Genomic DNA, 16,687 nt, shown 5'->3' on the forward strand with positions numbered 1-16,687 from the left:
CTATATGCAGCCAATTTTGCCCCGTAGCAACAATTATTGTTCATTTTAACACAGCAATTCCAGTTTTTTTTGTTTGTTTGTTTGTTTGTTTGTTGTTTGTTTTTTATGTTGAATTAAAAAAAAAAGAAGAAGAAACTGTTCCTTGATAAATAAGTGTATAGGCCTAGATAAGATAAGAACAATAGGTTAATGACGACATATGATTCTTGAGATAATGATCAAAAAGTTGGTTAGTGACGTTTCTTTCCTTCTTTTTTTTAAGACAATATTGCCGCAGGTTGCATCAGCTAGCCTACAACGTATAGAATAAAGTGATCATCAATCATGCTGCTCATATAAGAGCACAGCGTAGGCTACTACTGCGGATGAATCATTTCCTGATGCTGTGCAGATACCGCTCCAACACATTCACTTGTTAGTGTTGAGGTGGACGCTTCGGAAAGAAAACGAGCGCTTGACTTCCAGAGGGTCCATGAACGCAGCAGCGACCCTGACCCTTTCATTACTGAGGTGTCTGACGCCTCACAGCGGTCGGTGGCTGCCGTCGTCTGTTCTCCGCTCTCTCACACACAGACACACACAGACATAGACTCACACAGCGGCAGCGCGTCCTCTCTCGCTCACTGCTGAGGCTACACACACTCACACACCTGAGCTCGGTCCGGTCCTCTGCATGGCCGACGTCCTGGTGTCCGACATGAGCAGTCTGGAGCAGTTTGGTGAGTAGGCTACGCACGCACGCACGCACGCGCACCTGAGTTTACCGCTCAGTTTGGACGGTCCACTTGTTTTAATGAGCAGCTCTCCTATCATTTGTCCTGTTTTATCATCGTTTCTGTTGGAGAAACAGCCCACACGGTTTAACACCGGTGTTTAAAGCTTGATTAATAGACTTTTTAAAATCATGTTAACTCATTTTTATGTGGTGGGGAGACATTGTTTCTATAAACCACAATTTAGAAATTCCCTCACTCTCTAGGAAAATCCCTCTGCACTTCAGTGGAAATGAACATGAACATTAACAGAAAACAGTTCAGTAGTGTGTGAGTGGGGGTTCTTTTGTATTCACCTGGATGGAGCGTTAGTTAGAGCTGCAGCAGGTTTACCTTTAAACATATCTTTTTACTTACATTGAGTTATAGCTTCAGATAATATGAGCCTTTGTTTGGTTATGAGATGTAAATGGTGGCTTTGTGAAGTATTAATGAGTCACTTACTATTCCTTTATGATGAGATAATAAGAGTGACATTTGGGTTGCCAGGTTTGGATGATCTTTCCCTTCTTCCATTGGCATTTGGTCCAGTAAGACCCTCATATTAATAACATGCTGAGATCTTGCAGAGGACTAAACAATTCATAAAGGTTGTTTTATTGTTTTCTCCTCAACACTTGGCTTGTCTACATACATGTTTCATATGAGCGTATGTTGGTCTACCACTCTGTTTCACTCTCACTTTCAGTGACAGTTGTTATCAAAAGGTTTCTGTCTGTAGTGAAGAGCTTCTCCTCAGGCCTGCATGTGCTACAATGGTTTAACTGTGGGTATAAGCGTGTGCTTCAGCTGTTACTGTGGTAAATCACCACAGAGCTGGTGCTGAACTCCTAACCTACAGAGGACGAGATCAAAAACCTGCCAACAGTGAAACTGGAAAAACTGAGTCATCATTCTTAGTCTGTTATTAACGATAATGTTCATGATAGTTTGTTCCTCATCAGACAAAAGAGTGAAAGTATCAGAGAGAAACTTAACGATAATTCGTCCATTCATTCATTTGTTTACAATATCTCCTCAGGCCGAGTTCAAAGCTGAGGTAGAAAATGTGTTTTAGAAACATTTTTTGTTACATTTCTTAAAATTCTCCTGCACGTGCTCTCTCTGCCTCAACATCCCCCTCCAGCCTGAACGAGATATGAAGTGGTCTGAAGTGCAGTCAGAGCCAGAGATAACATGCAACATGCTTTCACTTCAGTGCAGATGGTTTGGTGCAACAGCTTTGTCACAGACCTTCTGTAAATTAATCATAATAATTCAAGATAAATGTTTGCACTGGTCCATCAGTGTTTTTTGGGGGAGTGGCTTTGGAGGAATACCTGCAGGGAGGGGATGGGAGTTTTCTGTTGGATATTTACAAAATCTAGCTAACTCCAGTTTAAATACTTAAAATCAGAGATGATTTCTTTTTTTATTCCAGTCAAATGATCATATTGTTCACTTTTTGCATCATTAAATATCACATGTCACAATTACACAGGTGTTCAGGTTATCCAATACAATCAATGTTAGATTCTTAAACTAGGAAAGGAAAGAGGTGTATGTGCAACTGTGCAAGAGTGCATGTGTGTGTGTTTCTTTCCCTGCCTGTACGGACTAAACCATTTTTAACACATACATTGGTGTTTGACACAGGATAATGAACATGTGTTCAGTTTCACTGCAGGTTAATGGCTGTTTGCCTGCAATCCTGTATGATCCAACCACACACCGTGACTAAACTGTCATTTAGAGCAGGTCTTGAGTAAATATCTCAGATAAGCCAGGAGGTGGAGTTTTACCAGGGTTTAGACTGGTCACTTCCAGATGCTTCAGTTGTCAAAGCATAGAATTTAGTTGCTTTTTTTTTCTTTATATGGACTAATGCGTGATTGTTAATGCAACAGCATAAATCTAAATTATTAACCACTTAGATCTGATTATTGATGGTAAATAGTAGATTTCTGATCCCCTTCACCAGAGGAGAAACATATCTTCTATCTTCTCTTAAAGGGACAATGAGGAGTTTTGGAAAAGCGAAGCGTTTTCACACTACATTTATGAGCCTCCGTGCGCACCGTAAAATTCTTTTGACCGGCGCAAGACGGACTCATGTTTTCATTCATCAAGAATTAAAGTCAGAGGTTCAAAGAGGTTCACATACCGTCGTAGTTCCGACCATAAACGGCGATTCAGCTGCGTTATTCTCATGACTCGTTGCGAAACCGAAAGTAAAAAACGCTGGTCGGCTCGACCAGCATCTCCGCCACCACTAATAATAACAAAATAACGATAGAGACAGAACGATATATTTATCGAAAATGGGCCCATTAACAAGTGTGGGTAGCGGAGATTCATCCACATTAACGTGAGACTTTTTTTATAACCGAATAGAAACTCCTCGTTGTCCCTTTAAATCCTATGCTGTTTCTGATTCCCTTGAAAATAAGTCATATCTGAGCTGCATAGAACCACAGATCATAGGAGGTTCAGCCAATTAGGTAACCCTTGTTTATTTTGGAACATTTTTGAAGATAAAGCATTAACTGAAGAATTACTAGATATAAAAAAGAAAAATAAGAAAAATCATGTTCAAAAACAGATTTTCTCATTGTATTAAAGCAGAAGTAAGCGATCCGGTCGTTTTGGCTAACTTCGTTAGTTAGCAGTTCCCGCCCTCCTCATGGATCTATTGGTCCTCGTCCCTACGTCACCACATTTACACGCATCCCTTGGCTGCACACACAGCCCTTCATGCCGTTCTCTCTCCTCATTGGATAAATGTTGTAGGATACAAGGAAGTATACAAGACGTTTTCTCCTCAGCTTACAGCAGAGCAGAGTGACTGACAGACCCGTGTTTCAGACCAAACACTCTATATAAGTGAATGCCGTCGGAAGATATAACTATCATACTACTACTTATATTAACACAAACATTCCGCTTACTTCTGCTTTAAGCTATTATGACTCCATATTTATTACTCCATCCTAATACAATGGACATTCATGGGATTGCATTGGTGACATTAAGATCTGACAAGACTTAAAATCAATTTCAGTGGTTTCTGTTTCTGCACAGAGCACACCATCAGCTGACCACAGGGATTCTCTCAACCTGTTTACACCTGGCATTAATACACATCTTGTATCCAGATTGTATCTAGATACAATAGCATTTACACCATGACCTGGTATTATTATGCGTCTCCAGTGTCCACATTGAGATCACATATTTGCATGGGTAATTTAAAAAAGAAAAAAGAAAATAAATAGTAGAAGTAGTTACTGTTTACACTTGTGTTCAATGTGTTCACAATGCGTCCCTGACCCCTGATTGGATCGCAATCTGTCTTGCGTACGTTTACACCTGTACCTTCATGTGGTCAAGCTCTATCCGACTGCAATCTGATGACTGAAAACGCATGATGTAAAAATGTCTCAGTGTTTCTGTAGCAGGAGTTGCCAGACACAAGTCAGAGAGCAAAGGTTTGGGTTTGGGTCTCTGCACAGGGACAAGAACACCACAAAAACTAGAACAAATGGTGGTTTGTTCATTAGTGACTCTAGAGGTGTTTTCCCTGTTTCCAGTCTTGATGCTTAGCTCGACCACATCGTGATTTTTGTTCCCAAATGTAGATAAAAAAAGATTGTAATCAAACTTCTTATCAAAGTCTAAGTGAGAAATCTGATAATACCTTTAAGGTGGAGTTCTCCACTGGCTGAGGTGTGAAAACATTCGCAGATACTGCAGAACCTACAGAGTTTATGTAAATGATCTACAGTACTGTAATGATTCCACCTTCTATCAGATGTTTCCACATGAGGAGGATACGCTGTAGCCGCTCTCTGCCACGACTCTGCCGCGGCCTGTGTGGAGTATTAGCGTCGTCATTCAGCTCCATTCATGTGTAGAAACAAACCCATGACAAAACAAACAGGCCTCTAAACAGGCTGCTCGCAGACTGTAAGACTGGGTGGTCAAAACGCAGAGGAGCTGGGTTCACCTGCATGGAATTATGGCCCTGAGCAACGTATTATGATGTGGTTTATATTTCATCTTTTGAACTTTATCCAGAGCGTGCAGTCACATGCCCCTGCATTCCCAGAGAGGGAGAAACAATGCTCAACTGATCTGGGGTTTGACTTACACTTGGTAATTGGGCAAATGGCTCTAAGTCCTGATACTTAATTCACTATATTTAAAGGGGAATACCACCCAGGGGTGTAGTGTTCAGTTCAGATGTCCTGGGAGCAAATGAACTTAAAATAACATATGCAATTTACATCACTGCAGATTTTTGTTAAAAAAAATTACAATAATGTTTAGACAGTGTTGCCCTTTGGTGCTTTCAGTGTCTGCTGCTGAGATACACTGATGTATGGGCTTGTAGGAAAATGTATTGACTTGACCAAATATGACTTTGCGTCAATGCACTGCAAACTGCAAACTGCAAAATGCAAACTCCAAAAAAAAGGGGGGGGAGTAAAGATGAAGCCACACCAGTGTCTCTAGGAATCATATTCCATTAGACAAAGTGTGAAAACGTCAGAGGTGGCGTGGCCTTTATATGGTGAGGTAGATGGAAAGCAAAGGAGTGGTGGTTTGAGTGGTGGACGTGTGTGTGTGTGCATGTGTGCATGTGTGGGTTTGTGTGTGTGTGTCTGCATGAGGACTGCAGGTGCCATGTGAACAAGTGAGATTATTGATTCCATGCACAAATACTCAATAATGAGTTGCTTTCTAAAAATACGCACAGAGCGCAACATGTCAACATTTCCTTATACTCTTGTGTGGGCCGGGGTACAGAAGCTGTGATGACGGGGAATTACCATTCACTTCCCCTCCGATGGATCACACAGGCTGTCAGCCGCCTGTGGTCGCTGGAACGTGAAAACGTTTAACCCCATAGTGAGAAATGCATCAGCAGTGCCAGACAAGACAGTTGAAATAGCAGGAGAAAAGAAGAATAAAAAAGTAAAAGAAAAGAAAATAGATAAAGTTTAAAGTTATTAAAAAGAGCTCAGCTATAAGCACATGAAAAGAGAAATGTTTTTAACCTGGATTTAAAAGTGCTCACAGTTGGGGCTGATTTCAGTTCTGCTGGTAGTTTGTTCCAGTTGTGTGCAGCATCACAGCTAAATGCTGCTTCACCATGTCTGGTTTGAACTCTGCTCCACTATCTGACCTGAGTCAGTAGATCTCAGAGCTTTTAAAAGCCAGACTGGATATGTGTTGCAGATATCTGTAATTCAGTTTTGCCCAGTCAAAAAGAATATTTCTGATATCCGCAACAACATTCTTCCTATCCATAATTGTCGTTTCAGATATCCACAACTACGTTCTTCCTAGGACAAATGACGTCACTTTTGCTATTCATGTGTATGGGGTTTATCATTAGATATCTACAATTAAGTTGCAGATATCCGCTATGTGCATTATGCATATCTGTAACTGAATTACGACTAGTACTAATACCAGGTTGAGATATCTACGATTTGATTCTGACTAGTCATAATTCCAGTTCAAGATATCTTTAATTCACCTCAATTAATATAGTAGTTCACCCAATATTGAAATTTCACTCATTATCCACTCACCCTCATGTCGACTAAGGGCTCGGAGAAGTTTCAGAGTTATCTGTGGCTTCTCTGAGTTACAGGGGGTCTCGGCGTAGCAGTGCATGCCCATATAACGGTTGCAAATGGATACCAACTGTCTTCGTAACAAAAAGACACACCAAAAAACATCCAAATACCTCCATGCTGCTCGTATGTAATGTCCGTCTTGTATTGAATGCCCGAAATGCGAAATTGTCCCGAAAAAAATTAAATAAGTCTATATTTCAAGCTTGTTTGTAGTGGAAGCTCCTCTTCCTGGTTCGTCAAATTTGGACGAACCAGGTAATGACAAACCCCATACACATGAACGACAAAAGTGACGTCATTTGTCCTAGGAAGAACGTAGTTGTGGATATCTGAAATGTTCTTTTTGACAAGGCAAAACTGAATTACAGTTGTTGTTGACATCTACAATGTTAATTCCAGATAGTCAAACTTAGCTTTTAAATGTTAAATCCGCTTGCCATACTATACTACTGGGTTTATACTCTACTAACATGTCATTCATGTATTCTGGACCTAAACCATTCAGTGATTTGTAAACCAGTAGCAGAACTTTAAATCTATTCTGTAGCTGACTGGGAGCCAGTGTAAGGTCTTAAGAACTGGGGTGATGTGATCTGATCTCTCTGTTCTGGTTAAAACTCGAGCTGCAGCGTTCTGAATGAGCTGCAGCGTTTTGATCAATCAGTCAGAAGACCGTTACAGTAGTCTAGTCTACTGGAGATAAAAGCATGAATCAGCTTCTCCTGATCAGTTTGGGACATAAAACCCTTAATTTCTGGATGTTCTTAAATTGATAAAAGGCTGATTCGATGACTGATTTGATATGACTGTTGAAGGTCAGATCTGAGATCAGTACACCAAGGTTTTGGACTTGGTCTCTTTCAGGGGAAATGACCATGTTTGATGAGGTGTGTTGTCATGATGCCCATGTGCCCACAGTTGTTTATCTGTCACCAGTGCGTGTATGTGTGGGAGGCCTGAGTCTGATAAGTGAAGGATATTGTTCATCCTCACCCCCTTCGTTTTCATATTGAGTGGCAATGGTTTGGATGAGGATGTGGCTGAACTGCAGAAGACACGAGCAGCAATGGGATTAACGGTGTTATAAAATACCAGCATTACTTTTTCCGGTAATGAGTCATCAAAAAAGTTACTGTTTCCCCTGTTATAACGTCCTTACTTGACTCAAGAAGTCCCATCACAAAATAATAAGTGTATGTACACGTTAGAATATAATGGTGTTACTAACAGCGCTACATTTTTCAGTAAGGAGTAATCAAAAAAGTTACTTTGATGCCCGTTGTGGAGCCTGTCTGTGCAGAGGAATACTGAGTGAGTTGGTTAGTTCCAGATAAACAGGAGTTAGGGTTATTGTTGGGGGTTAGGAGGGCGAGTCCAAATAATTTGACATATTTGAGAATTTTTTTTTTTTTTTAAGTAACGCAATAGTTACTTTTCCTGGTAATTAGTTACTTTTATAATGTAGTAATTCAGTTACTAACTCAGTTACTTTTTGGGGAAAGTATTATGAAAAGTAACCTGCCCAACACTGGACACGAGTGATCACTAATTTGGAAAATACTGCACCTTGTCGAACAGGAATAAGATAATAGTTACCTTTCTTAAATATCAGCATACAAGTATTGAGAATGTTTTGTGTTAATCTTTAAAAGTATACTTTTAAAAGGATACTATGAAATAATCTTAGTATCATGGTGCATATACTCGGAACTGCTTGCGCTTTTGAGCCCACTACGCCCAGCAGCCGTGTCTGGAATGTAGTTCCGGCTGCGCATTTGACCCGAAAACAACTCTGTTATGTTATGTTACATTATTATTTAATAGCGTAGTGAATGTGCAGGTCACAACTTGTCCACCATAGTGTTTTGGAGTTGTTGGATTGTGTATTTGATGAGTTTGATGAGGGACAGGGGACCTGTACCATTCACCTCCATTGTGTTCACTGAGTAGCTCACGTCTCTGCCCCGCTGATCTCAAAACAACATGCACCGATAATTAAAGGTAATGAATTTATTGCTATGACAATAGGGATTATGGTGATAGGAGAATTTGCCAAAATATTCAACTATCCCTTTAAAAAACTCAGTCATTTCCTCAATCAGCTGAGCAGAATGAGCTCTGCAGAGTCTTTGTTTCCTTGTGTTTCATTCTGACTGCAGGACAATCTGTGTGGGAGTGAGAGACAGTAACTGACAGCATGTCAACCAGTGCTACAGTCACTAGTTTACAACAATCACAGTGCATCAGACAATACTTGTAGGACCAACTGAAAAATGAATAAGAGAAATGTGAAGAAGGGGAGATTGTGTTATTGTTGTGTTTCCTATGACGTGCAGGCCGGTTCTACTCTGTGTGACCTAAACACATGACTGCTCTCTCTCAGGTGAGCAACACAACCTTAACACTTAATACTAATTCTAGTTTCCAGTGCAAGCGAAAGTTTCAGTGTAACCCAAGAAAGGCCCTTTGGATACGGTGGCCTCGGCGTGACGTAGATTGATGAAGGCCCTCATAGTCCCGTTCAGGTATTTAGCCGAGTGAAAAGCTGCCTTTGTGCTGCTCTGTCAGCTCATCTGTGAGTGAGTCCAGACTATTCCCTCTCACTGCTGAGGGAATTTGATTTGAAGACTTGTCCGTGTTGTTTGCCGAACAGCGTTCCCATTGTCTCCGGGAGGCTTTCACGCACTGCCGCAAGCCCGTCCTCGCACCTCCACGTTTCATTTGGCAGGACCGATGTAGCTTGAACAGCAACGGCAATATCATGCAAATGTCCTCTTCCTCCTCTAATGAACGTGTCTCAACTACGTCAATATCACACCATCACCAGTAAGCGAGGGCTGGCTGATGGAGGATGTGGCTTTTCTCTGCAGGTCTCAGGGTTGTGTGATTCGTAGGAAGTGGGTGAGATGAGTGGAGATGATGATGACATCTGTTCATAATCCTGAAGCCTTTTCCTTTTCTGCAACAGATGTGATCAGCTCTGGACCAGTGGAGGACACAGACACAACCAACTTCGTGGCACAATTAGTGAGTACCTTTTTTCTTTTTCTTTTTTTAAAATCTAATCACGTGTTTGTCTTGACCTGTCTTGTCTCTAGTTTGCTTTGTGTTGATTTCTCATTGTTCCTGCGTACAGAGTCTCGCAGTAATCTGCAAAGAAATGTACCATAACTGAACAGACTGTGCTGTGATTGCTGAAGCCCCTGGGCTTATTGAAGAACAAGTCGTAGCAGGCTGTTCCCTCTCTTGTGCACACAAGATAGTAATTTTCCTCCACAGCTCACAGACTACATGTTGACTGTTGAAGAGACTCACAGTGGAGGAACTATTCTATCTCTTCTTTGCTTCGTTCATTTTACTTTCTAATTCCATCATGTCTGCTCTTGTCTCTCTCCCACAGTCTGTGGAGGCCAATTATCCAGTGCAAGTGACAGATCCTCATGGTAAATAAGAGATCAGAACACAATGGTCTTTTTTTTTTTTACAAATCACATATCAGCATAGCATTCACTCATTCAACGTCTTCTAAGATATAAAAAAAATCTAAGATGACATTTAAATAAAGGCCTGATGAAAGAACTAACCGACCAGCTGACTCAAAGCAAAACAAATGGAAACTTAAGAAACCTGCACATTCATTTATCTGATGTCTTCTCACTGTACAGCTACAGCTTCAGCATATCAGGACTATAGTAAAACATAGAGGCTGTTGTCTGTTATTTAAGCCCTGACTCTCTGCTGTTTGTGAAAATCCACACAGATTACACACTTGTTGAATGTCCTCTGTTACTGTGGTGAATGTGTACCTGCTGTGTTTTTTTTTTTAATGGTCTGTGTCTCCGGCAGGTGCTGTGACACTCCACCTGAGCTCCATGCCGTCTAGATACCTGAGTCCCCCCACAGACAGAATAAGACAGGTCAGTAAATCAGACCTCCTTGGTTATCTTTGACAAAATCTCAATCTGCAGGTGTTCTACATGTCACTGATTTTTTTTTTTTTTTTTACACATTTACACAGACTGATGTTGTTGAAATTTTGCCACCTGTGTTGAACTTTCACAAACAGCCACAGGGCTGTAAACATGTTGTGTATTTATCAGTGGAACTGGAGATTCACATTGTGGTGCTTTTAAAAGAATGTCTTATTGTAAAGAAAAGAAAATGTCAACTTTTGGTAACAATGGGATTGATGTAAAATGTAGTAGCAGACTCAGACGTGATACTACAGCTCTGTCTAGGGTACGTTAACATTAGTTTATACTGTGGTTAATCAAGTCAGTTTCAGCAGTGTTAGCTGGTATCAGCTGGTTTCAGGCCAGTATCAGCTGGTTTCACTTTAGTGTCAGGCTTGCATTAGCACGTTCGTCAGAGATGTCACTGTCATAGAGACCAAAATGATTAGAGTTAACAGATTTTGCAGATAGGGTAACCGTCATCAGTTAGTTTTCTAGCGCACTCTTACAAAAAACAAAATTTGACCACAGTGTATACAAAGTTCTCTTAGACATGGAAAACATATCTCAAGTGCTGCCTGTGGTTTCTGCCTTACACAAACAGATGCTGCATATAACACGTACAGCACGCACCTGCTGACTGCTCTTGCACACTGTTGTTTGAGCCTGTTTACACAGAGTTTTTCATAGCAAGGTAATCAAACATGGTTTTATGACAGGGAATTTTTTATCATTGCTTATCATTAAACCAGCAACAGTTTCATCGTTAGTTTACATAAATGCCAATCAAAGCCGATAAATACCTGAGTCAGCTACAGCTCCATTTTCAATCCAGGAGTGAATAAGGATTGAATTCTTTTCCATTAGTGGCAACAGGCCGATGTTAGTGGTTACCAGTGGGTTTTATGACCAATGAAAAAGGGCTTTTGACGGCCGCAGGTGTTGTGGAAGTTCTTTTGCGGTTTGTTGTTGGTGAATATTGAAATAGAGACTTAGATATTGCATGTATTATATTACAACTCACAAATGGTTAAAGCAGAAGTAAGCGATCCGGTGGTTTTGGCTAACTTCTTGTCAGCAGATGGAGTTAGCAGTCCCCGCCCTCGTCCCTACGTCACCACATTCACGCGCATCCCTTGGCTGCACACACAGAGAGGACCGCCCCTTTATGCCGTTCTCTCTCCTCATTGGATAAAGGTTGTAGGATACAAGGAAAGTTTTCTCCTCGGCTTACAGCAGAGCAGAGTGACTGACAGAACCGTGTTTCGGACCAAACACTCTATATAAGTGATTGCTGTCAGAAGATACAACTATTTAAGACTTATATTAACACAAACATTCCGCTTACTTCTGCTTTAATACTCAAGAAGGCCTGATATCTTGGTGGAAAAGGCAGGGTGTGGGGACATCTCAAGTGGTTGAAACACAACAGGATGAAATGGCTAGCTGGTACAAATACAGTCATTAGCAGCGTGGATAGATTATGAGAAAACCTGGGGACAGACAGGTAAAATGCCCCAGAGCCATGATGCAACAAGCTTTGCACACCTGGATTTGGGGATTTTTTTTTTTGCCACACTTCTCTGCAGATCTTCTCCAGCTCTGAGAGATTCCATAGAAAGCTCCCTCAACCTTGAGGCATGAAGTGATGATGGTGTAGATTGCTGAATTAGAATGACTTTAACATGGGGCTGTCTGTCCTTTAGTCTGAAGATTTTCTAAAGCTCTGTAAATTAGTGAATTTCGGCAGAGGGTGAAACCGCTGGACTTCTGCTTGATTTATAGTTCAGCTTCGTTGCTGCCACGTAACTGAACTGTGAGGCTCAAAACACAACGGGCAGAAACACAAAGGCAGAAAGTAAAAACAACAGCTGACACCTAAGGTGAGAGATTTCAAAATGAAGCAGTTTTACTAGAGTTGAGGTGGGAGTAACAGTGAGGACAGAGGAAGGAAGGAAGGAAGGAAGGAAGGGCTTGGCGCAAAACATTTCTATATTAAATATTAAATTGTATGCACCTTAATAGCTCTCCTATAATTAATTATTAATGTGTGAATACTTGTGCCTCTCTAGCTAAAGGGATGCTGTTTTTGCCATCAATAAAACCGCAGCATCATCACTGAGTTTAAAGGCCACAATATTATCATGTGATAATATGATTCAGTGAGTCTTCTGCACCAAACTACCAGACTTACACCGGGCCCTGGCTGAGGTGCATGCTCTGAGTGCTTTCTAATTGCAGCTGTGAGCATTCAGGATGTGGCTGAGTGCGAGGTGCGGCTGTGAACTAATAACAGAGCAGGAACACAGAGGTGTGGGAGAAGGCTAACCATATCACTATCACACTGCTTTCTGATAAGACAATGGCATCGTACATAAACATATATACAGAGCAGACATCATGCATAGCTGGCGAAGAGAAGCCTCCATCCAGTCATCACTAGTCAGATGTATCATCCCTCCAGGGCCAGTTCCTCCACTCTCTGTCTGCCCTTGATGTCACGTAGCATTCAGCAGAGTTTCTGTCGAGACACGTCCAAGCTGCAGAATCCAGTAAAAAGCAGTCTGAGGAGAGGGCACCTGCCGTAACCAAGCTGCTGAGAAACACAGTGGGGAGGGGAGGGAGGGGCACAGCTGTGGTTCAAGACTTAGGCCCTAAGTCCTGTTCAGAGCTGCATTAACACTCTGTCTTCAGTGATCCACTCAAGAACAGCAACACACGAAACAAAACACAGAAAAAGAACCAGCAATATAACATAAAACACACCATATATATATATGTATATTGTGTCGTATATAAATATAACTACTACTGCAGCAGCTGCAAGTGAAGAAAGTGACAAAAATGAAAAGAAATCCCACATATCAAAGAACAAAAAACTGGCTGAAAAGCAGTCAAAATTGCACTCACTTTTAATTTTAACTGATTTACTGCACTTAACATACTTTACAGTGTAAAGCATTGCCACTATAGCACTTTATTCTTCCTCTTTGTCTTTGTGTTTTGTTTTGTATGTCAGGTTTTTGTTTTGTTGCCTGTTTTGAATGTTTGTTTGAACCCTTCTTTGTACCTCTGATCCCTGTGCTTTGCTCTGTCGAGTTCGTATTGTACTGTTTGTTTTACGTCATCTGTCAATATTGTGTCTGATTCCATGTCTGTCTTGTTTACCTGTGTCTTGTCTCATTGTAATGAAATCTTTTCTATGTAAACTGCCAGAGGACAGCGGGTGAAAATTAGCTATTTGCTAACTCCGGTACATTTACGTTGGGCTTTTTCCCTTCTCTTTTCCTTAAAAAGAGAAAAGAGCTGGTGTTATTAATGTACATTGTCCTTTTTAAATAAATAAATTACATATCAGTAATCCACAGACTCTTCACAGAGATAGGGCTGCAGCTGCAGCAACACAGCAGACACACACACCTCACCTCTCACCACACTTTACACCTCCCATCCAGTGTGTTTCCTGCCCCATCAGTTCACAGCAACATGCCAGCACTTAAGATCAGATAAGCAAATAAACTGGTATTGTTTTTGCCAGCCTGTGTGTGTATAATGTAATCAGTTATTTATGATAATTGTCCTGTGAGTAACTCTTGTCTTTCTGTGTTACAGCCAGTTGAAGATGAAATGTGCACCTGCCCAACATCTACTTCACCAGGTAAACTGATTTTGATAACAAGAATCATTCCTAATGAGAACTCCTCCTTTTTCTTTACCTGGATATTTTAGATAAATATGTATTGACCCCTTGCACGTGACGTCACGTTCCACTCGCGATAGCTCCGGACGCCATGATGGACGGCAAAAGAACAGTGAACGTCAATGTAATTCAATGGGCGCGTTATAGTTTTGTGACATACCGGGGTTGTAGGGTTTCCCCTCCTTTTCCACTGAGCTGGTTCCAGTGCTGGTTCGGAGCCAGAGCCTGACTAGCACCGGTTCTTTGCTTTTCCACCGCTTAAAAACCAGTTATTGGTTCTTAAAACTGGTCTGAAGCACCAACTCCTTGCTGGTTTAGAGCTAAGAACCGGGGGCTGGCCACTGGCAGCGGGGTTACATGAGCAACAGGACCAGTGCGAAGATATACAGACACGTTATGGATGCCATTATACGTTAGTTTATCTACAGTGTATAGTCGATGTAAACACAGTTGAAGCTAACTAGCTGAGCTACATGCTGTGGCTAACAACAGCTAACGCTCGTATTAAACATAGCACCGTCACAACGTAGTTGCCGCCGTCGGATCGCGGCGATTACAACGAAGACGGCTTCCTGTTTTCTTTTATTTTTCAGCCGGGTTTAATCAGAGAATGATCACTAATTATACAGACGTCGGGTCAGGTCTTCAACACCCACAGGTCGGACCAGGTTTTAATTTCCAGGTCTGTTTACTGTAGTTAGCAGCAGCAAAGACAGCAGCAGCTGCTGTATGGGGAGTGTGGCACTGACTGACGTTAACTCCTTAGCAGTGGAAAAAGCACAGAAAACTGAGATATTCTACGGCGAATAACAAAAAAAAAAAACAGATTATTGCAACGGATGAGTAGATATTCTATTTTAAATAAGTGATAATGCTGTGAGGTTGTAGTGTGAAGTGATCGAGCCACATTGTTGGACGGGACCCATACACAGTACATTATCACGGAGCACCTTCTGCCGTCCGTCATGGTGTCGCCTCTCGCGTCACGTTCTAATTGTGACGTAGCTGCAAGGGGTCAATAACATCAACATTTACAGCCTTGTTGAAGATAAAGGGAGATTTTATTTTTGAAAATTCAGTGTGGGATCACTGGAACATAATGTTAAGGATGTGACAGTGACCTCCAATAGAAGGAGATAGGAGACATGGGGAGATGTGTAGTAGATGACCAAAAGATAACAGATAGTTTCAGGTGAGCTGTTCCCATTCCTCCTTGAGTATTACTCTTTTGATAAAACACATCAGCCACTCGCAAATTCAAGATGGCCACCATTCCCAAGATGGATGAAAGTGTCATTGTCTGCTATAATTTCAATCACAATGGGCTTTTTGAGGTCAGACACACCTGGATTAATCAATTGGTGCAATAATGTGAGACAGGAAATAAAGGAGCTGGCTTATTTCAGGAAGTAGTGGAGCTGTGCATAAAGCCTATTGTGTAAAATCATATATTTTAACCATAGACAATGAAATTTAGTGCACTGTAAAAAAAAAAAAAAAAAAAAAAAAAATTAAACCTTTATAAAACAACTAAGACGTATACACTTTACAGATGAAAAGAACAATCATAGTAAGGGACAGGCAAGAAACCTTGTCACCAAAAAAATTGGATGGATGGATGGATGGATGGATGGATGGATGGATGGATGGATGGTCAGTCCTGCAGTGCTGAAACGGGCACTACCATTATGGCCACCATTGGGAAATTAGGCTAAGTTACTAAAAAAAAGAAAGAAAATATATTCACCCCATTTTTGAGTTGATGTTGATACTATAATTTGTGATACTAACGTCATCTCCCAACCTCTGCAACTTCAGACTACCCCAAAGAACTGCAGCTACTGAACAGCCCCTGTGAGAAGTGCTGCTGCCCAGCTCCCCCTCCCAAGATCAGCGACCTCATGAATGACAAAGATCTCCTGGACTTACTGCGGCTCAAGCTGGATCCAAACCACTGCACCATCAAAAACTGGAAGAACTTTGCTAGTCGCTGGGGGATGAGCTATGACGAACTGACCATGCTGGAGCACCGGACCCAGGGCTCATTGTCCCACAGCCCTACCCAGGAGTTCCTGCTGCGCTACAATCAGAAAACGGTCACTGAGCTCACTGAACTTTGCCGCATCTACCAGCGCATCGATGTACTGCGACTGCTGCAGAGCTGGATAGAGAAGGACTGGCCGTCACGGTGGCAACAGGCTCAGTGACTAGTTTGACTCTCTGTGTATTTATCTGTCTGTCAGGGTCCAACTTGTTAGGATTTTCTTCTTCAAGACAAGCTTGGAAACGTGTTACCACAGGTTTTCTTTTAGTAAGTTCTAGTGGTAAAGTATTGACCAGTAGCTGTGAACGTCCTATAGAGAATGTCAGCGTCACTGTGTTCAGGTTGCACAGTATCTCACAGACAGCACGTAGGCAGTACTCACATTTTCTACTGGACTGATGCTCAGGTTTAAACTTGTCAACAAGTGGACTGTCATGAACATTTGTACAGATCTCCATGGTAACTGAATTCATCCTCTTCACCAGCACGTCTGTAGTATCAGTCTCCTAAAGCAACATGTAGGTCACACATTGGTACAGAACATAGAAGAATGACTGAGCTTGCTTTCTACTGTCTTCATGAGGTTTGAC

General features: G+C 41.5%; 1 protein-coding gene across 1 annotated transcript; it reads left to right on the forward strand.

Moving 5' to 3' along the window:
- Positions 1-574: 574 nt before the first annotated feature.
- On the forward strand, positions 575-16,260 carry edaradd (EDAR-associated death domain; the record flags this gene model as incomplete). Its single annotated transcript, XM_083987909.1, has 6 exons — positions 575-719; positions 9,369-9,427; positions 9,801-9,843; positions 10,247-10,317; positions 13,966-14,011; positions 15,872-16,260. The coding sequence occupies exons 1-6, from the start codon at positions 674-676 to the stop codon at positions 16,258-16,260; spliced, it is 654 nt and encodes a 217-aa protein (XP_083844035.1). The 5' UTR covers positions 575-673.
- Between the last annotated feature and the right edge of the window lie 427 nt (positions 16,261-16,687).

Source organism: Trachurus trachurus, assembly GCF_905171665.1.
Source record: "Trachurus trachurus genome assembly, chromosome: 15".
NCBI lineage: Eukaryota > Metazoa > Chordata > Actinopteri > Carangiformes > Carangidae > Trachurus > Trachurus trachurus.